The following is a 21,172-nucleotide window of genomic DNA, read 5'->3' as shown; positions in this document are numbered from 1 at the left end:
TGGAAGGTCGCTGGATTTGGATCCAGCCATTTCTGTCGTGAGAGTGCTCCTTCGTGACTTTCCTCCTCTGAGTGTTGAAGCTTCATCATGCCAACATCCCTGCCCTGCTTTTGTGAAGGGCTGGGATGGAGGATAGTCGTCGGAGGCGATGGTAGGGCCCTGACACATCAGTTTGTGTTCGAGTCCAGCCCCAAATCTCCCATTCAGGGAGTAGGGAAAGAGAATGACTATACACTCCTAACCAGAATGCGTGGAACTTGCTATCTGTAGGAAGCCCATGGGTGGTGAAGGGCCTTCTTTCAAGAAGGTTGGGATTGCAAATCGATGCCCAAGCAATAACTAGGGTCTCTTTCAGTACTATGTATTCATTAGTTGTTTACTCTATGCCCAGGACCTGGCACTCTCGGGTTCACAAAGATGAATCAGACACAGGCCAGTCTGTCAAGCTGGGGAGAGGGGTTACACACACAGCTCTTTACATCTGGGTGGTATCAAGGAAGGCCTGTGGACCTGGCACCATTTGACTTGGCTCCTGAAGGAGAGGCAGGATTTGGCCCTGCAGAGATGGGAAGACAGAGCCTCCCGGGAGAGGTGGGGGGCCAGGGAAAGATGTCAGTGTTGACACGTCTGACTGCTAGGGAAGGCTCCAGGTTCTTGGAGTTTAGGGTGCACAGAGAGAAAGCAGTCTGGAAAGGCAAGGAAGGGACATGAGGGGCGCTGTGAAGGTAGCCCTTCATTCTTTAGTCAGTGAGGACTTACAGAGGTGTTTGGATGGTGGCGTGGAATGGTAGAGGGAAATGAAACTGGCTCGATGTCATATGATGGACCAGTGGGAAGAGAGGGGAGTGGTGAGGATACAGTCAGACAAAGTCACAGACCGTGTGAGAAGCCGAGTAGGTCTATGATGGAGAGCGGAAAGGCTGTATGTGAGAGGTTCCCTGAGGGAAACTCACAAAGCATGGAAACACGACAAGCAGGTGACGTTTGCTCATATGTCACCATCCCATTACGAACCTCGAAATTTCCTGCTTAAAAACGCAGTTCACAGCAGCAATACCATTAGGCATGCTGTGCGGTATGTTTGTTGTGGTTTCTCATTGTCTCCCCGTGGAAATGTAAGTTCTACCGGACCTGCTGGTTCATTGCTAAATCTCTAGTCCCAAGAATACTACCAGCACTAGTAAACTCTAGACAAATATTTCTAAGATTTATTTATTTATTTGAGAGAGAGAAAGAAAGAGTGCAAGCGAATGGGGGGAGGGGCAGAGGGAGAGAGAGAATCTTTCAAGCAGACTCCGCACAGAGCGTGGATCCTGACCTGGGGCTCGATCTCACGACCCTGATATCATGACCTGAGCTGAAACCCAGAGTCGGATGATCAACTGACTGAGCCACCCAGGTGCCCCTCTAGATAAATATTTATGAAATAAAATAATAAGTGATGGAGTAGAGAGTGGATGAATGAGTGAATGAATGAGGAAGCACCTTGTGGAGGGCTTTTAACAAGACATTTCTCTTCCCACATGGACAGTGGCCCCACTCACGTTATCTCTTTCCCCACACAGGTCCCCCCCTTGCAGGAGCACAAGCAATGAGTAAGAATACTGAACAAAGGCCCCAGCCAGGTACCTGTCTGGGATGGGTAATCTCTCTTTTACTCTTTATGCAGCCGTCAATTCCATGTGGTCAACTGAGGAGGACTGAATGAATACACAGTATTTGTCCTCATTTTTCTCTTTCACAGAGGGTCCCTATTTGACTCCCTATAAGAGCTCTGTGAATTAAAAGTAGCAGGCATTAGAACCAGGTAAAGATTTGTTAAATATCGGAGGTAAAACGAATGTAAAGATTTAATGTACCAGTGCCTCATTTTGTAAAATAAAGAAACTGACACCCGGAGAGGGAAAGCCATTTGCCAAAAGCCACACAGCTGGTTTATGAGAGAACTAGAACTCTAACCCACAGACTCCAGAGCTGTTGTCCAAACCTTTTAGGCTTCACAAAACCTTTCTTCCAAAACTACCCCCATCCCGGGATGGGTCTGCTTAACAAATCAGGCGGGGGAGCTTCTCACACCGTGGAATTGGAGATTCTTGGTATTGGAGAGAAACTAGGTCTACAACACCTTTCTATGACATCTGTCTTATGATAACCTCACCTCTACTTGAATATTTATAGCAACGAGGAGCTTACTACCTCGCCAGGCTCATTTCCACTCTTGGAGCCAAAGTCCCCCTCCTTGGAACTGACATCAAGCTTTCTGGTTCGCCCTCTGGAAAGCCTTCCTCCCCTTTTGTAGGAAGGTTCTTCCTGTATCTGAAGACCGCTGTCGTGTCCACTCCCAAGCCCAGCTCTGTCGTCTCTGTGTGACACAGCTGAGATTTAGTTCTAGGCAAGCCACTTGCTTTAAGACAGATAAACCTTGTCTTCAGAGCAATAGAGAATTGGGAAGGTTAAGAAAGAATGTGCTGAGTGAAACACACAAGCCAAACAGGGTTTGACAGAGTGGATTGAAAGAATTCCCAGCGACAACAAAATTAGACATTACCTGCCAGAAACGTTTCAGTTGTTGTACTGTGTGTGTATGTGGATGCAAAAGGGTAAACTAAGCAGCCTTGAGGACTTTTCAAGTTAATTCATGGTTGTAAGCAGAAACCCCCAAATCATGCTGATTTTTTAAAAATTGCAACAAGTGCAAAAATAGTAAATTGTAACAAATTTATTTGACAACCTGGCCGAGGTATGATCCAGCTGTGTACCATGATTTCCCAACCTGAAAAAAAGACCAGCCTCATGCAACCAATATTGCATGGATTCTTTTTATAATTAAATAATCATGTATGTTTTATGGAGACTGAGATATAAAGAATAGTCATTTTATAGCTAAAATACAAATTCTGGCTCTCATGTTGAAGCTGAAGGTGCCAGAATTTGGTACTAGAAGGGAACAGAGATTGTCCAGTGAATTATCTAGTTTGTAACATAACTGGGACTACAACCCAGGCTGCCTGATTTCCAGGCACATGTTTTTTACGCTACATCAGAAAACCAGAGATGTATACAGAGCTGTAAAGACCAGGAATCATTAGACCTTTCTTTAAACCCATTTTAATAAGGCATCCTTCACTTTAGTCATGATGATTGAATATTTGCCAGCTTCTTTCCAAATGGTTTCATGATTCTGTTTTAGGCAATGACGCATTACCTACAAATTTTAGACACTGAATATGAAAAAAAATGATGCTGCTTGTATTTTCTGTTTCTGTAATTATAGGGATGAAAACCATAACTGCACCAGATCCTTGAGGTCTGCACATAGAAGCAGTAAAGTTTTCTGAAATGAGTTTTTTCTATGATTTTGAAATAACAGTATAAACCTCAAGGGTATTCTTATTATTAATGCTGTTGTTTTTATTTTTAATAACACCGAAGCTCATTTTCCTTTATGCTCCCTTAGATCCATATCAGATCCTGGGCCCAACCAGTAGTCGCCTCGCCAACCCCGGTGAGTTTACTTTGGCCTGCAAGGTTTTTCTTTCCAGAATTTTCTGTAGCTTTGTGAGGTCACAGAGACCTCCGTCCTAAGTTCAGACACCTGACTGGGAAGTAACATGGATTCCTTCCCTCGAAACGGTCAACATCTGCTTCTCTAGTGTACGAGTGAGAGGTTGGAGCTTGGTATTAGGTGGTAGGTATGTCCATCAGCTGAGGCTGCTTCTGGAAAACAAACATATTATCACTGCAGATCTGCATGGAAGCTTCGATCAGTAATACATGGTACAGGTAGAAATGTTTGTAGGGCCAGATGGGGGCGGGGAAAGGGGAGCAATGCCAGTGAGTTCTCAGTTATGGTCCTCATGGAAGTCACAAGTGAATAGATGTTCCAAAGGCGTTTTATTCTTGACTATAGAAAGTGTTGCAGTTATCTGGCCTTACGAAAGAGGCATGTCCCTGAAAAGTTGCAGATAAAATAAATTTGATAATATCATTTAAGGGTTCATTATTAAAAATAGCTCTCAGATGCGTTCTAGACCAAGACCTCCAAGCATGTGAGCTCACAGGCCCTTTGTGGTAGTAAAGCCCACACCTTTGTATCCCAGGGAACCACTCTTGCCAATGTGTGCAGGCCCATTCTTTAGTTACTGGCCATTCCTGTGTTGGGGTCTTGGGGTCAGGCGGAGGGGGCGGGGAGGAGGTACGCAGCTCCCTCTCCTCTTAATTTTCTCTCTGCCCAAGTTCTTCTCTGTCAGACGTAGAGCCGAGAGCCAAGCACTAGCGCTCTGCTGAGGAACATCCCAAGTCCCTTCAGCCTGACGCCTGGGCCACACTTCTCCCTTTGACCCTGGCTGTGGTCTCCTGGCCCCGACTCCCTTTTACACTGACAGGGAATATTTTGGGGGGACTTCACCAGTAGGTAGCGACTAGACAGCGATTCGGGTGTTTCTAGAAGAAGAGATTCAAAAACCTTGCCCAGAGGGGTGGGAAGCGGCTTGCCCCAAATCACACAGCTAAGGGGGCTGCCAGAAGCAGTAGATTCAGCATGTGAAAGGAAACAAAGGATTTCTTAGAAAGGGCGGAGGATCCTGGTGTTTTGGGGGCGGGGATGCCGACTTTGCCAGGCTGAGCTCTCTGTTTTCTCCCGTTTCCTCCCGGCCTGCAGGCAGCGGCCAGATCCAACTGTGGCAGTTCCTCCTCGAGCTCCTCTCCGACAGCGCGAACGCCAGCTGTATCACCTGGGAGGGGACCAACGGGGAGTTCAAAATGACGGACCCCGATGAGGTGGCCCGGCGCTGGGGGGAGCGGAAAAGCAAGCCCAACATGAATTACGACAAGCTGAGCCGGGCCCTCAGATACTACTATGATAAAAACATTATGACCAAAGTGCACGGCAAGAGGTATGCCTACAAATTTGACTTCCACGGCATCGCTCAGGCCCTGCAGCCACACCCCACTGAGTCGTCCATGTACAAGTACCCTTCTGACATCTCCTACATGCCCTCCTACCACGCCCATCAACAGAAGGTGAACTTTGTCCCTCCCCACCCGACCTCCATGCCCGTCACCTCCTCTAGCTTCTTTGGAGCGGCGTCGCAATACTGGACCTCGCCCACGGGTGGGATTTACCCCAACCCCAATGTCCCCCGCCATCCCAACAGCCACGTGCCCTCCCACTTAGGCAGCTACTACTAGAAGCTTCATCATCGGTGGCCTTCTACCTGAGGCCCCCATTCCTCACACTTCCTGGGATACTTTGGACTCCAAAGGACATACATGGCCTTGAAGAGAAAACAAAACTGGATGTTCTTTCTTGTGGGATAGAAACTTTGTTCTTTAAAAACAATCCTTTTTTTTTTTTTTTTTTTTTTAATGTTGGTAAGTTCTGCTTCCTCTACCTTGAACAAAGAAACGGATGATTTTCTGGGCCAGTACACCAGTTCGGATTCTCAACCTGCTGTCATCTTCGGAGTTGACTATGTAGATTACTGGAATGGTTATATCATGGTTCTAGGAAAGAAACTGTACATTTTCTTTATATTTTTATGACCAAAGCAGTTTCTTAGCAACACACGGGTCTCATCATGGACCTTGCTGGGTTCAGTATGTAAAGAATCATGGACTTAACCAGTTAAGGCTCTGGTTTGAGACTGAGTGAAGATAGAGGCAGGAAGCTTATAACCTTATTTTAGGAGGACCTAATTCAGTGGATGGCAACTGGAACATTGGTTGTAAGGCCAGTGAAGTTTTCACCCAACTGGAATTTTAAAAGAAAGAGCATGTATGTGTATTTAAGAAGCTGTGGGCATTGCCAGATCCCTCCCAGTGGGCAGTGTGCACTAGGCTGACCATCCTCTCTAGAAATAGTCAAGATATGAACTAAGAAACGTTCATGCAAATGCAGACATTACTGAAAGATGGAGAATTAAATAATTTTTGTTTTTTAAAGTGATGACAGTGGGTCCCAGAACTTTGAAAAGTCTTAGGGATTTCTGAACACAAACAGATTCGCAAACGCTGTGCGTTTGTCAGACTACCAGTCCGGGGTCAACCAATCAGAAGGCAACTTACTGTATAAATTATGCAGAGTTATTTTCCTATATCTCACAGTATTAAAAATAGATAATTAAAAAAAAGTAAAAAGAATAAATAAACGAGTTGACCTCGGTCACAAAGACAATTTTACTATCAAATCAGTCGTTATTTTTTTAAATGTAATTTGTACATCTTTTGTCAATCTGTACATTTGGGCTGTTTGTACGTTTTTATAGCTGGTTTTTAAAAAGCATAATGTGACTATTGCTAAAAAGAAAACAGGACGTTGGAGTCACTGACTTTACTAGAAAGAGAAGCACCGTGCGGTATTTAACGGGCATGCACGAGCAGGTAAAGGCAATCCATTCAAATCTTTAATGCTTTGGAAATGTTTGTAAATAACCATAATGCAACAATCACAACTTTGAAAAGAACAAGCAAACTTTCCCTTGTGGATACAAGGGAGTTTCCTGCCCTATATATGCAATATATTTTTTAGATATTAAAATATATATAATTTTGCAGGTAATCATTGACTTTTTAAAAACTATATAAAGTGTTAAGCTGACAACTGTCAATGAAGACTATGTTGTAAAATAATTTGACTAAATAAATTGTGCCTTCTTCTCTCAGAACTGAGGACATCGTCTTCTTATTTACTTAGGTCAAAGGGTTTTCCCAGGGGAAGTTCCCGATTGAAACTCTTGCACCGTAAAGACTTTTTCACGTGTGCATGCTGCTGGAGAGCAGAGAGCACAAAATTGGTGTGGTTTTTATCGTTGTTTGTATTAGTCAGTGTTCTCCGGAGAAACAGAACCCATAAGATGTGCGGTATCGATGGAGATTTACTACGAGGACCTGGCTCACAAAATCGCAGAGGCCAAGAATTCCCACCATCTGCTGTCTGCAGGCCGGAGACGCAGGAAAGCCAGTGACATGTTCTAGTGCAAGCCCGAAGGCCTGAGAACCGGGGAAGCCGGTGGTATAAATCCTAGTCCGAGGGGAGGAAAAAAGTCCCATCTCAAACAGGCAGGCGGGAAGCAAAGAAGTGAATTCCTTCCTCCCGTGCCTTTGGTTCCATTCAGACCCTCCACGGATTGGATGATGTCCTTGGGCTGTGGGGAAAGCAATCTACTTCGCTGAGTCCCCAGATTCAAATGCTAATCTCATTTGGAAGCACTTGCACATACAAACTCAGAAATAATGTTTAACCTGGGCACCCAGTGGCCCAGGCACGTTGATACTCAAATTAACCTTCATGTTATTGGTGACATTTGCAGATTTTTTACATGTTCCTTAAATCTTCCTCCAGCCTGTAAGGGTTTTATGGGATGACTGCCAGGGCCATGGATGATCTGTGTCTGAGAACCAGAGCAAAGCAAAACAGTTCCATCCAGGATGGACCCCTTGTCCGTTAGACTTCACTCTGTTGTATCCACTGCGCACTTCAAACCCAAGAGATAAGATGGCCCGGCTTCCTCTGGTCCTGTATCAGGATCTTATGGCCCATGGAGACTGTTACGTTCTTTTTTATTTCCAAGGAAGAAACTTGCTTCAAATTGCTTCACTGCTAGGTAGCTAGTTTTCATTTCCTCTATTTTAAAATGAAAACAAGTGAGGCCTGGAAAGTCCTTGATGGTATGAGAAATGGGACTCATGACATCAACCCTGAGTAGCACTGAGTACGTTCTAGACAACATGTCTACCTAAATGAAATGAAGTGTGTCCCAGAATGTTGGTCTCCATTTTTTTTAATTGCACCCTATCATTTAAAAAAATGTGTTAAGCAAATATTCTCAATATATGAACATTGATTTATGAATCATATACACCAACTGTTATATTATTACTATTTATATTATGAAACAAACACAAAACAAAATTTTCAAGAGCAATATAAAAATAAATTGAAACTGAAATTCTAATGTTTCCCTCCTATGTTCTTTGTATTCTATATCTCTCGCTGTCCACACTCAACAAGAAAGGTAGTGTTTAGAGAAATGAGTTTGTATATATACATCTGTATGGGTTTTCTAGTGACTTCTAAGAAAGGAGAAAATAAAAACATGGTGTTACTGGTCCCAGCATAGAAAGAGAAACTCTAAAGGCCAGATATGTTCAAGAATAGTCTAGCCGGATTCTTCTGCAAATCTCCACACCAGCCAAGCAATTTTCCATCAGTTTAGAATTTTGCAAAGTATGGGGCGCCTGGGTGGTGCAGTCAGTTAAGCGTCTGCCTTCAGCTCAGGGCGTGATCCTGGCATTTTGGGATCAAGCCCCACATCAGGCTCCTCTGCTAGTAGCCTGCTTCTTCCTCTCCCACTCCCCCTGCTTGTGTTCCGCTCTCATTGGCTGTCTCTGTCAAATAAATAAATCTTTTAAAAAAAAAAGAATTTTGCAAAGTAATCATTAAGGAAGATAGAGGCGCATATTTCTTGCTGCTCTGGGAAGAATGGGAGTTCATCTTTTTAAGAGGTTTTCTTCATATGTCCTAGTCAAACACTGGTCTGGGTCCATCACCTCTACCAAATTCTTAGAACTCTGGCCAAACCTTGCCCCTTGAATTTGCTCCCCACAACGCTTCCACATTTGGGAAGTCGGTGCCTCACTGACAGGACCAGGACAGCGTTTCCTCCTTCTAAGCATCTGTGCAGAGTGAAGGTTGGCACTCAAGTCCCCTGTAATGCCCAGATTTAGGGTTTACTAGCTTACTCAAGGGCATCCAGCTGCCTAGTGGAGAGGACAAACAGGCTCTTCGCCATTTTGGCTGCTCATTCAGGATTTTCCCTGCTTAACCATCTGTGCCTGTGCCATGAAGTTCATTCCGTCTAACGCACAGGGCAAGCCAAGCAGAGAGGAGCATGGTAAACCCGGGAGCGGTTCTCATGGAAATTATTCTTTCCCAAGCTTTAGCATGCTAGTCAACAGCTCTTTCAATCAGAAGGTCATTCTTTCTGTTGTTTTTGTTTTGTTTTGCTTCGTTTTGTTCTAGCATCAAAAAGTATTGTTGCTTCCCACACAAAGGAAACTGTATATTCAATATCTATTGTTTTACAACATTTCTAGGGGTACCCCTAGAAATTTAATTTAAAAATGACCATTTTTAATATTTAACCAGTAATATCTGCATGCAATCGAATGTGTTTATTTAGTCCATGTGTAATGCTAAAGTGTGGCCCTCAGATGGGGTGTGACTAGTTTACAGCAGATGAGATCGGGAGGTTCCAGAACACCAGGGTGGAAAGGAAGATCGGTCTATCCTAAGCCTAGGTGCTGCCCGGCCAAGGCAGTAGTTGGAGAGGGCTTAGAAAGCAAAGAAAAAACAAAACTCAGTGTTTTCTGTAGGTGGTCTGTGGACCTCATTTCACATTCCACTTCCTCAAATACCTACTGAATCAACAAACACCATGTAAATATGTTACCTGGAAATCTATTGGAGGGGCAGCTGTGTGGCTCAGTCGGTTAAGCATCTGCCTTCAGCTCAGGTCATGATCCCAGGGTCCTGGGATCAAGTCCCACATCAGGCTCCCTGCTCAGCGGGGAGTGTATTTTCCCCCTCCCCCTCCCCCCTGCTCATGATCTCTCTCTCTCTCTCTCTCTGTCTCTCACTCTCTCTCTCTAATAAATAAATTGGGGGGAAAAAACTATTGAAAAAATGCCACTCTGGGGAGCAACCCTTGGGCATGGCTCTTCTACTGGCCAGTCCCGATCCCACACCTAGCTGGGGGTCTGCCTCCTAGGGGTTCCCCCACCGTCAGCTGCAATGCTGGGCTTGTGTCCAGCACATCCTCAGGAAGAGGCAGTGAAATGGTGCTCAGTATCAATGGGGTAGAGAAGGGAGGTAATAAAGAACTAGAATGAGGAGGACCAGGGGATTAGGTTCTGGTGAATAAACAAAGACCTCAACTCCTACCCAGAACCAGCTTTGTGTTTTGCAAAAAGCACACTGGATACTTCATCATATAGAAAGCTACTGAAATTGACACTGGACTCCTTCAGCCAGGGAGTCCGGCTAAAGGATTATGAAAGGTCAGCTGATTTCAGGACTACAAATCCCAGGCTCCCTTGGGAGCGGGGGGAACCGGACACTTCTGAGAGGAAGTGGTTTAGCCAGTCAAACCTCTAGGGCTTCAGCCAATTGAAAAAGGATATGGAGGGAAGGTTTTTGAAAGGAATGTCGGCTCACGTGCCTGGGGTCTGTCTCCCTCTCTCACTCTGACTTGGCCTCCTGTCTAATTGTTTCAGTCTGTCTGAGCTGGTAAATTCCTAAGCACATAGTCAATTTACACTTCGCTTAAAAGCTCTAAGGGGAAACAGAAAAAGTTTCCAGTGAGACCACTCACTTACCTACAATTGCTAAACTAACCTTCTGGATTTTAACTGAGTTCGTTACCTCCTGTGCTTTCTTAGAGGGAGGAGGGAGGCCATTTGGGTGGATAAATGAGCAAGGATGTGAATGCCAGAGGTCCCGGGTTCAAATTCTGACCCTTCCACCTACTGGGTAACTCATCTAAACCTCCGAACCAGGGAGCTGAGCGATGTTTCCTGCAAGAGTTCCTGCGGGGTACTAGATGACACACGCGGAAAACCCTTTATTAAATACTGTACAGGAAGTATATATATACGTGTGTATATATATATATATATATATATATATATACACGTATATATATATATAAAATCACTGTTCTCTGCTAGTATTTGCGAGGTTTTTCCAAGAACTTCTATTAAATCCTCGGTAACCGGTGAGCACTTTGTTCAGGGAGTTGAGTGCAGGGTAGAATTTGTTTTGCGGTCAATAAAGCATTTTCCCAATGAGTGAAAAGTGGGAGTAAATTGGATTTTCCAGAGACCCATTGTGTCTTTCCCATCCCCGGGGGGCCCTCGTTGTGCCCCACTTGGGCTTCTGCCCTGCACTGGCTCTGTGTACCCCTAAAGTCTTGGGAGCACGCAGCCAAGCTGCAGGATGTTGCAAATAAAACGAGATTGTTATGAAAGAATGCTAAAAATGCCCTTTGTCAGAAACGCGGGGTTGGGTTTTTAAATCAGCTAAGAAATAGAGGCCGGGAGCTGGGATTTTATGCTTAGTAAGCCTGGCTCCAGATTGTTTGCAGACCCAAAGCAGCCTGTAAGTTCCCTGAGAGAAGACACTGGATACTGTTTGCTGTAGTGGCAGCAAACACAGTAGTGGGTCCGTCCTTACAGCTGAGAGAATAGGTGAAGAACAGGGATGGAGAGAGAGAGAGACCTGGGTGTGAAGCCTGGCATTTCCACTCTCTTCATGATACTGTATCTGAGCTTGATTTTCCCAACTGTAAATGAAGATTAGAGTCCTAACTGTACAAGGGTATCAGGGAATTAAGTAAGATACTACAGGTAAAAATGTTCCACGTGTTGAAAAGAACTATGGGAGTGCAAGATATCGTCTCGGTAAGTAGCTCTCTGTTCTTCTCCGATGTCATAAAATAGAGTTAAATCACACTCCTCAATTTTCATGTCTATTATGAATGTACTATTTTAATTAAAAAAACTGTAAGAGCTTGAAACAGTCACACACTTACTACAGAAAAGTTGAGTTTACAGAGAACATTTTTTACTGAGCTGCTCGAGAGTACATTGCCAACCTGACGCCCCATCACACCCCAATACTTCAGCGTGTATTTCCTACAAACAACAATGTTCTCCTACATAATCCAGTACGATCGTGAAAAATCAGAAAATTAAGATTGGCGACTACGACCACGGAGCCCTTAAGCGCCATTCACTCTTAGCAGATTGTCCTACTCTTGCCTTTTGTAGCAAAAGGATTCTGTTCCTAACCCCGATTGTATTTAATCGTCCCATGTCTTTAGTCTGCAACACTCCCAAGTCTTTCCTTGACTTTTAGGACTTTGACAATGTTGAATATTATGGGCCAATATTTTGTAGTATGGTCTTCAATTTGGAGCTGTCTGGTATTTCTTCACGATTAGATTCGGGCTAGGCCTCTCTGGTGGTGGCATCAGAGTGAGGCTGCCTTCTCCACGCACCTTACGGGTGGCACACAATTTCAGTTTACCCCATTATTAAGTTCATCTTGTGTTGTCTTCCAGTTTTATCCACTGTACAGGTACTCTTTCCCCTTTGTAATTAACAAGTATTCTGTGGGTAGGCACTTTGAAATTATGTAACTATCTCGTTCATCTTCAAATTTCAATGTATTCATTTCTTTATGTCTCTAGAGACTTATAGTTTCTTATTTTATCCACTGGGTATATGTTCCTATCATTGCTTAATTCGATGATGCCTTTGCCCCACTGCGAGGCTATTTAAGTTGGCTTCTGTGTCCTTTGATATGTTCCCACCAATGTTTGAACACTTCCTTATTATTCTAACAACATATTGTGGGCTCCCTGTCCCAATTATGAGATCCATTGTTTCTCCAAGTTTCTTTGGTTCTCTTTCATGGAAAATGATATTTAGAACCCAATATCTGGGTGCTAGGTGTGCTCACTGCTGTTTATTGTAGGGTCATTGCTCCCAGACATTTTCAGGGGACAGAGCTAGGCAACATATGTGTCTACATACACATACATCACAGACACACACACACACACACACACACACACAGAGATATCTATACATACATATGCTGTGTTAGTCAGGGTTCTTCAGAGAAACAAGCTGAAGAAACTGGAAAGCCAGTGAGGTCAGTCAATCCAAGTGTGTCCAGAGGCCAGAGAATGCGGTGAGAGTGGGGGCAATGGTGTAAGTCCCAGTCCGACCGTGAAAACCTGAGAAGCAGGAGTGCCGGTGTCTGAGGGCAGAAGAAAGTGGCTGTCTCAGATCAAGCAGAGAAAGAGAACCTGCCCTTCCTCCCCCTTTTTGTTCTAGCCAACAGATTGGCCCTCAACAGACGGGATGATGCCAACCCACGTTGGTGAGGAAGATCTTGACCCGGTCTATTGTTTCAAATGCCAATCTCTCCTGGAAACACCCTCACAGACACACCCAGAAAGAATATTTTACCAGCTATCTGGGCAACACTTAGCCCAGTCAAGTTGACACATAAAATTAATCATCGCGTATGATTAGACATTGGTGTCCGTATTTATTTCTTTATCTATCTACATATATTGAAAACCTGACGTTCACTCAGATGCATGCCTTCCCAATCTAACACATAAGGTTCACCTAGTTTTTCCCCGTCCATATTGTAGTTCCCTTATTTGACGATGAGAAACATGGTTTCCATGAAGCAGAATGCACTTACCATTACGCCCTTCCTTATCAATTCTCCCACCTGTAACCGGTCTCCCATCCCTGCTGCACCCCCACCCCCATGTGACCTATTCCTTTCCCTACTCTGGCTCTCAATTCCCATCCTGACCACCCCCCTATGTGGCCTCCGTCCTTACCCTACACCAGCCCATGCTTCCATATGGATGTCCTCCTCACCCTGTCCGAGCTCTGACACTCCAGGCCAGGCCACCCCTCTGCAGAGACACCCTCCTCCACCTGCTCAAGCCCTGACTCTCATGACAGGTCACACCCCAGTCTCCCATGGGCACTGTCTTCCCTCCACTTGGACACGAGCTCTGCACTCCAGGACATTCCACGCTGGATGCCCTTCTCACCCAGTGCACACCCTGCTGCCACTGCAGGTGATATTGACCTTGCTCTGTTGCCCATATGGCTTCGAGAATAAATACTTCAGGAGAGAGAGGAAATGAACAGGAAGGAAGGGAAAGGGAAGAGGGAAAGGGAGAGTAACAGATAAAGGGAAGATCCGTAAATAGACATTTCAAACTGCACATATCTCACTGAATGTGTGTATGTTCTGGCTGTGGGTGAGGACAAGGGACTCCCAATCCCATGAATGTGTGGTCTCTGCCTGTCTCCGCATTCACACGCACACACACACACCTGCACCTTTTTGAGATGCAGAACCAGGAGAACAGTAAGAGAAAGGAGAGAAAAGGAGAGGAGTTAGGCAGAGAGATTAAGGAGCAAGGATCTAGTTGGGGATAGGCATACAATGAAACGAATACTCTTGTGCTGGGTATCCAGGGGAGAGACTGGAATTGGTGGGGAGAGGGGTTAGGGGAGATATAGAGAGCCAATGTGGAAAAACAATGTTCTGGGATATGCCATCAATGTGTTTATTTATTTATTTTTTTTTTTGATAGAGGCGAGGGTAAAGAATAGAATCCACTTTTTAATTAGTTTTGGTTACGCAGCAGTGCTACGACCCAGGATCGATTTGTATTTGAAGGTCTGTGTCCTCCATTAGACTAGAAGGACATGAAGGGCAGGAACTGCTGGGTCTAATGTTTTCTTTTCAATTCCTAGCACCTCGCAAGTGCCTGGCTTTTTAGGAGGGTCTGACACCTGGGTCTGTTGTTTGTCAAACTGCACCTGCCAGGCAGAAAGTGTCCGAACCCAGCTGCCCAGCAGGTCTGAGAGGCAGGGTGACGTGTCTGCACTGCGCCTTTCTGGTTCACTCCAGAGACACAGAGAGAAAATAAAAACATGAGAGATACAGTTAAAGTATAAGACCAGAGCGCTGTTATAATTGGCTGGCACTTTTTACCAGCCAGTGTGTGTTATTAACTGGTTCCCCAGAAAATGCAGCATTTCCTTCCCCACCGATTCTTATATTGTCTCGAGGCTCTGACTTTCAGAAATGTTGAATCAAGCGTCACATACATTCTAGCGATACTTTCCAGATACCTCAGCTTTTCCTGACAACTTTCCCTTCCTTAGAGCTGTCTTTGTCTTTTTGAGGAACTTCTACTTATCTAGTGTTTTTCTGAGTAACTCAAAGTTCTGTCATTAAAAAATACCACAATAGAACTTAAGTCTACTCAGAAACCAATATGCATAAGACATCCACCTTGAGACCTTTAGAATGTGGAGAATTCCAACTCTTTATCCAGAAGAACATAGTCTGTAGGGAAGAAATATGAACTTGCCACCGATTCTGAAAACCAAAGTTAATTGGATTGTAGCTTAAACCTGCCTTCGAAAGAGTATTGCTGGTGATTCTCAGTCTTCTTTTTACACTGAATCTTTTTTTTTTAAAGATTTTATTTATTTATTTGACAGAGAGATAGCCAGCGAGAGAGGCAACACAAGCAGGGGGAGTGGGAGAGGAAGAAGCAGGCTCATAGCAGAAGAGCCTGATGTGGGGCTCGATCCCAGAACGCGGGGATCACGCCCTGAGCCGAAGGCAGACGCTTAACGGCTGAGCACCCAGGCGCCCTTTTACACTGAATCGTTAATGAACTTCAGTGATTACCTGATCAGGATCCAGGACACAACACATTCCAATGGATCCAATGCTGCAAGTGGCTTCAATCCAGCAACCAAATCCTAGACTGGCCACTTGTGCTCAGAGCCAACCCTTGAAGACTTCGGTCAGATGGGAGTGAAGAGAAAGTAGCAGAGGAGAGCAGGGATTTCCATCCCCACTGTAGGCTATGTGGCCAAAGACATAATCTTCCCCAAGCTTCCCCACGCTTAGGAGACCAGCATTTTGCTAGAAAAAGCAAGCCCCTTACCTATAGGAGGTTTGGTTCATTCCAAGAGGAATATCCTGAGTATTTGTAGGATTTCCAGAAAACTCTGGAGAGGCCATATAAATCACTTGCATACGATGTGCACTTAGGTTACGTCTTATGTTGAAAGAAATATCTGGATTTCGGGAGATCAGTTACTCAGTGTGTTGAGAGTTAATTACAAATGGCCCCGCAGCTTTGCCTTAGCAAATGACCGAAAGGCAATGGAGAGAAAACTGGAGTCAAAACAAGGTCTCATAATTCACAAGCAGTAGGTCCCTGGAGGGAGCCTCTTCCAACCTCCAGCACTTTGGGCAATCAGAGCAGATAGACAGATGTCCTTCATATAGGAGGTCCTGCTGGTTTTCCTGGGAGAAGCTATGACAAAAAGCCAGAGGGACGGATAACTTGGTTTCCAAGACATAAGTTTAATGATCTAAATGCAAAAATATTTGTTTACTCAGAGTCATAGCATATTTAGAAGGTGAAAACCATTCCTCTCTAAATCCTCAACCATCTTCGTCCTCAGAAAAAAAATGGAAAGATTGGCCTAACCCTGGAATTTCCTGGTCCTAGTGGATTTACGACCAAAGACCCAGCGGATGACCCAGGTCATAACTGCTGGCTGCACAGCAAATTCAATTACCCTAAATTCCAGCACACCACCCTTCTTCCTGTCCCTCAGCCCTTCCTTATCATAATCTTTCCTGGGCCATCAACCCCCACTGGGTTGTCTGAGCCCAAATTTAATCTCTCAGCAAGCCCAGAGCTATCAATGCTGAGGACATCTCATCAGAGGGACAAAGCCACATTCCTGATGAAGAGCAGTGACATAAATTCAGCCCCAGCCAGGCCCAACCAGCACAAAGGACTACGTAAATCAGTCCTGTCCCCTCTTCCCAGCCATCTCCAAGGACGGAGAAAACAGCGTTAGGATATGAGAAGTTATTTCTCGGGATGACAGCATGGCGGCCCTTACTAACTGATAAAGGGTAACTCTTTTGAATGGTTGTATCTACAGGGGTCTTCATACCGTTGTGCCCATTATAGGCCCATCCCCCACCCTGGCCACATATGGTTACAGAACGTCCTTTCGTTATGGAGACAGACCTAACAGAAGGTAGGTCTTCGCATTGTAAGGGACAGGCGCTCACTCAGGGCTCCTGAAGTATTGGGAATTTCCTCTAAAACACCCATGGTGATGAGGGTGACGGGTATCTGGCAAAAATGGGCAGACAGGCTCATGGAGCCTGGAACAAGAAAGCTACGAAAGCCCAAGGAATTCAAGAGAAGATGCTTCTAAGTTCCCATGACTAAGGTACCTTCTTGACATCTTCTCTTGACATCCTCCCACTACCGTATGCCTCAATCTCTCCATATTCCCGTTAAAATGTTTGAGAGGAGCGCCTGGGTGGTGCAGTCGTTTGAGCGACCAACTCTTGGTTTCAGTTTGGGTGTGATCTTGAGGTCATGGGATCGAGCCCCTCGCCGGGCTCTGTGCTCAGCACGGAGACTGCTAAAGTTTCTTTTTCCCTCTCCCTCTGCCACTACGTCCACACACTTTCTTTCTCTCAAATAAATAATCTTTTAAAAAAATGTTTGAGAGAAGGTCTGCCAAGTTCTTTCCTTGCTAAGATCATTATTGTCACCTCACTCTGAGCACCTCAAGGCTTACTTGAAGCTCACGGCTTAGCTGTCCTTGGGTCAGGGCCCAAGCGTGGTGGCCAGGAGAGTCACTTTACAGAGCAGCCCTGGCTCTTCCCCGAGGGGGGCTGTGGGCATGGCAGGAGCCCAGATCGGCTGGCCAGGGCCATCCCTACTGCCACAGTCAGGATGCCACCAAGTGCAGAACGACCCAGCCCAGCACTGTGAAAGCAACCCCCAGGGTCAGCTTCCAGGACACATTTGGTTTCCATGCTTCACTTGGAAATCTTAAATTCTGTTATGAGAAGCCTAAAAATGTCATCTTACTCCAGGATACTACACGCCACTGGACCTAGACTAAAACGTGGCATTTGGGGGAGGAAGGAAGTAACACTGAGTGAAATAGGTTATCAGTTTTAATCTAATCCTTACAACAACGCAGGGAGGTGGGTACAACTGAGCCAGATTGTGGTGGAGGATTCCAAGGCTCTGAAATTACCTTAGTAGTCGTGGACTTGAACCCAGGCCTGCTGTTTCCACCTGAAACGTGATGGAGCCCGCAGCACTTTCTGACTCTTATGGGGTTTTCCACCTGTGGGAACGCATCTCCTTAACGCCTGCCACAGAGGAGACAAAGCAGCCCAGAGAGCTGTTGCCACCTCAGAGCTGAAACACAAAGCACTTTACAGTTTTCAAAGCGTCTTCACATACTTTTTTTTTTTTTTCCTGGGATACCCTCACTTTCTGAGTCTTTGACCTATTTCCGTGTATATTGTCTGTCTCTCGTCCCTGGAGTGTAAGGTCCATAAGGGCAGTACTTTATCCATTTGGTTCCAGGCTGCCTCCCGCACCTTGAATCGTCCCAGGCCCAGGTAGGCGATGAGCACACATTCTTGCAGGAACGGCTGTCCATGAGATGGTCTTGGCTTGACGCTCACTCTACAAAGAAGGTATGGGAGGCCCCGCAGCGCCTCGGAGGCTGGCCAGTGTGAGGTTCCCCTTCATGCCCAAAGCCTCATTTGACAAGTAGATGCTCTTTGGGACGGAAGAGGAAGCTGCTGTCAGAGCTTCTAGAAGGCTACCTCTACAGCAACGTTTGGCCCACCAAAGAAAGGTTTGAATTTGTTTTGAGAAACATTCCTGGAAGCGCTCACCGCCCCCATCAAGGTCCCAGGGGACAGGGCCACCTGGCAGCGCCTGGGCCCAGCTCGGGCCTGACCACCCAGGTCCGCGGGCTCCCCTCCCCTCCTCCCTTCACCCCCAGCCCGGGTCCCTCCTCCAACTCTCTGAATCCAGTCCATTTAAAATGCCCTTTGAAAAGGTCTCTGTTTGGGTGAGTGCCGTGGGCTCTGCCTAGAGAGCGGCAGATTATCTGAAAATAGGTGTTATTGATTACAACCAGGTGGTCTTTGTGGAAAGGCGTCCACTTGAACCAAAATAAATATTTGCCGGCACAAAGAACAAGCCGGGCCCTGTTGCGGGGCGGGGGCGTGCTCGCGGGCAGCGCCGGCAGCCAGCGGCCCCTCCTGGCCTCCGGCGGCCGCGGGGCGCGTCGCTGCGCAGCCCGGGGATTGTGTTTCTTCAATTAGGACAGAAACGCGCAGGGGGTGGCCGGGGGAGCACAAAGGCCCCGCCGCCTCCAGTGCCAGAGGCCCGCGGCCGAGGGCCGGCTGCAGACTCGCAGCCCGCTCGGGCCTGGCGATTGTATTTTCTTTGGCTTTCTGGCGCGCTCCTTATTATTTATTTCTTTTCTCTCTGTTTTATTTTTATTTTCAAGTTGCCGGCCGGGCTGGATGCCGTCCATTCACCCCGCTGCCTTGGAGCGCGGCGCGCAGACAGCCGGAGCCGGCTCGGGCTCAGCCCCGCGGTACGCCGGCCGCCGGCACCCGGGGAGGGCGCAGCCCGGGGTGGGGGGCCAGGGTGGGGGTGGGGGACGGCAGCGGCGGGCGGGCTGGGGGCGCGGGGGCCCACGGGACCTGGCAGGAGGCAAGTCGCTTTCTCAAGAAGATGACAGTAATTTGGGGTCCGTTCAGGAGGAAACTGAAACTTTGACCCCTACTACGATCCCCTCTCTCCCAGTCTGTGCATACCCTGTCCCTGCCTCCTGCTCGGGCTCAGCACGGACAGCCCCTCGGGGGCTCTCTGGGGGCTGCCACTCCCTTCCTCGGGCTCTGAGCAGTCTCCTCTTGCCTCTCATCCCTTCTCAGGAGCCAGGGGTGACTGGGTATGGCCAGGAGAGAAGGGAGGCAGCCAGAGGAGGCTGTCCAATGCCAAGGGTGGAGGGCTGGAGGCTGGAAAAGATAACCGGGGCATAGGAAGCAGGAAGGGCCTACCTCAGAGCGATTCCAGAAAGCAGGTGGAAAAGCTGGGGCCAGAAAAACGGGAGAGAAGAAAGAAATCAGAGATAGAAAGATGCAGCAAAACATTCCTGTCAAGGTCAGATCACGGGAGGACTTAGAGTGGTCCTGACAGAGGCAGGAGTAGGATCAGAAAAGAATCCCACAGCTCTGAAGTCCTCCTGTTCCAGACCTGGGGCTCCTCCCTGCTCAGCCACAAGTTACTAATTCTTCCTTAGCCCAGCAGTGTCTTACTTCACGAAGAAGACATTCCTGGTGGCTGCTTTGGAGCCAGGGGTCTGTTCGCTGGCAGCGTCCTAAGTGCTGTAAAGTAGAATTTCAAGACACTTAGAAACCTTCCTGCCTCTGTCTCTCTTTGGCAGCAATTCCTTCTCCTCCCCAGATCACAGCAAGAGCTACCATTAAGTCCAGCGTGGCATGAGAAGTATGCCACCCGCCAGCCGCTGTGGAGCTAGGGTGACTTTCCAAGCCAGAAGGGAAACAGGGCGTGGAAGGAGATCTGTAGGTACCTCATTACACCTTGTGCTCTTCAGCTCTGAGAAGTCACTTCTGAAAGGAAACTGCCTGCTCCAAGCCCCAGCATCACTAGTGAGGACCAGCTAATGACCGGAACCTCCCATTCTAGGACCAGGTGGACATAAGACTTGGGAGCAAAAATTACCTTGTCAAGGTAGAAACATGTCTGCAGGCTCAATCAAGAGCCACGCTGTCCCCATATTTGCAAGAAAAAGATGGCTTAGTAGGAGATGATTCGATCATTGCTTGTAGCCACAAACACGTAGGCAGGTGGCAACCAGAAGCAGATTTTTTTTAGAGCCAAAAATGATCTTTAAGGATATGTAATTCCCTGGTTCCACCACTCATTAGAAAGCCAGTACCAGTGTACATCTTTGCAATCCCCTCAGGCAACTAGAGATTTTACTTCCAGAGTCTGCAGTGGGGCCCAGGGATCCTGCACTTGTAACAAATGCTCTCAGGGGATCGTGGACACAGCTCGGCCTGGCACAGACCCTCAGCGGTGTGCTGCTAAGCACAACGGGCCCTTAAGGGGGCTGGTAGCAGGGTCCTGATTTGTAGCCATTGCTTAGGGTGTAAATTTCAAGCTACTGTGTGAAGACTCTGAACTCAGAGCTGGGAAGAGATGCTCACAATTGGCTCTTGCAATTTGGAACTTCCTGGGAGCCGTACAACAATGAAGTGACAGGTCCCTGGGGGCGAGAAGATTCCAGGCTCTCTGCCCACTGCCCCACACTGCACCTCACTGTCCTCTTAGCAGAAATTATGACCACGTAGCCCACGCATGAGCCCCTCACACTGATGGCTTTGACCACAGCCAGAACACAATCGGGAAACAGAAAAGAAACAAACGGTCATAGTCTGTCTTCCCTTCCTCCTCCCTTTGCGATTGAGTCCTTAAGAATGTGGTACAGCTGGAAGAAAAACCTGAGTGCCCAGCTCCTGGGGTTTGTGTTCTTTGAGGGGAAAGTGAAAGAGGCAAGGGAACGATTCTGGGAAATGTGGGCAGAGTCTTGGCAAATTTCAGAGGCCAAATAGAAGGTATTTTCGCCAGCTGGCCCTGGACGATTCTACACAGGGCCTCAG

General features: G+C 46.7%; 1 protein-coding gene across 7 annotated transcripts in view; it reads left to right on the top strand.

Moving 5' to 3' along the window:
* The window catches only part of FLI1 (Fli-1 proto-oncogene, ETS transcription factor), a 122,318-nt gene extending 115,649 nt beyond the window's left edge, over positions 1-6,669 (top strand). For all 7 annotated transcript variants that reach the window (XM_045783767.2, XM_087868284.1, XM_045783765.2 and 4 more), the window contains 3 exons: positions 1,566-1,625; positions 3,458-3,505; positions 4,661-6,669. In XM_045783767.2, the coding sequence (XP_045639723.1) occupies positions 1,566-1,625; positions 3,458-3,505; positions 4,661-5,190 (638 nt within the window). In that variant the 3' untranslated portion in view covers positions 5,191-6,669. The remainder of the gene's footprint in view (positions 1-1,565; positions 1,626-3,457; positions 3,506-4,660) is intronic.
* The last annotated feature ends 14,503 nt before the right edge of the window (positions 6,670-21,172 follow it).

This window comes from Ursus americanus, chromosome 16 (assembly GCF_024610735.1).
Source record: "Ursus americanus isolate L20-20 chromosome 16, mUrsAme1.1.p, whole genome shotgun sequence".
Lineage (NCBI taxonomy): Eukaryota > Metazoa > Chordata > Mammalia > Carnivora > Ursidae > Ursus > Ursus americanus.
Note: the sequence above shows the minus strand (reverse complement) of the source record. Positions and strands in the feature narration are given on the sequence as shown.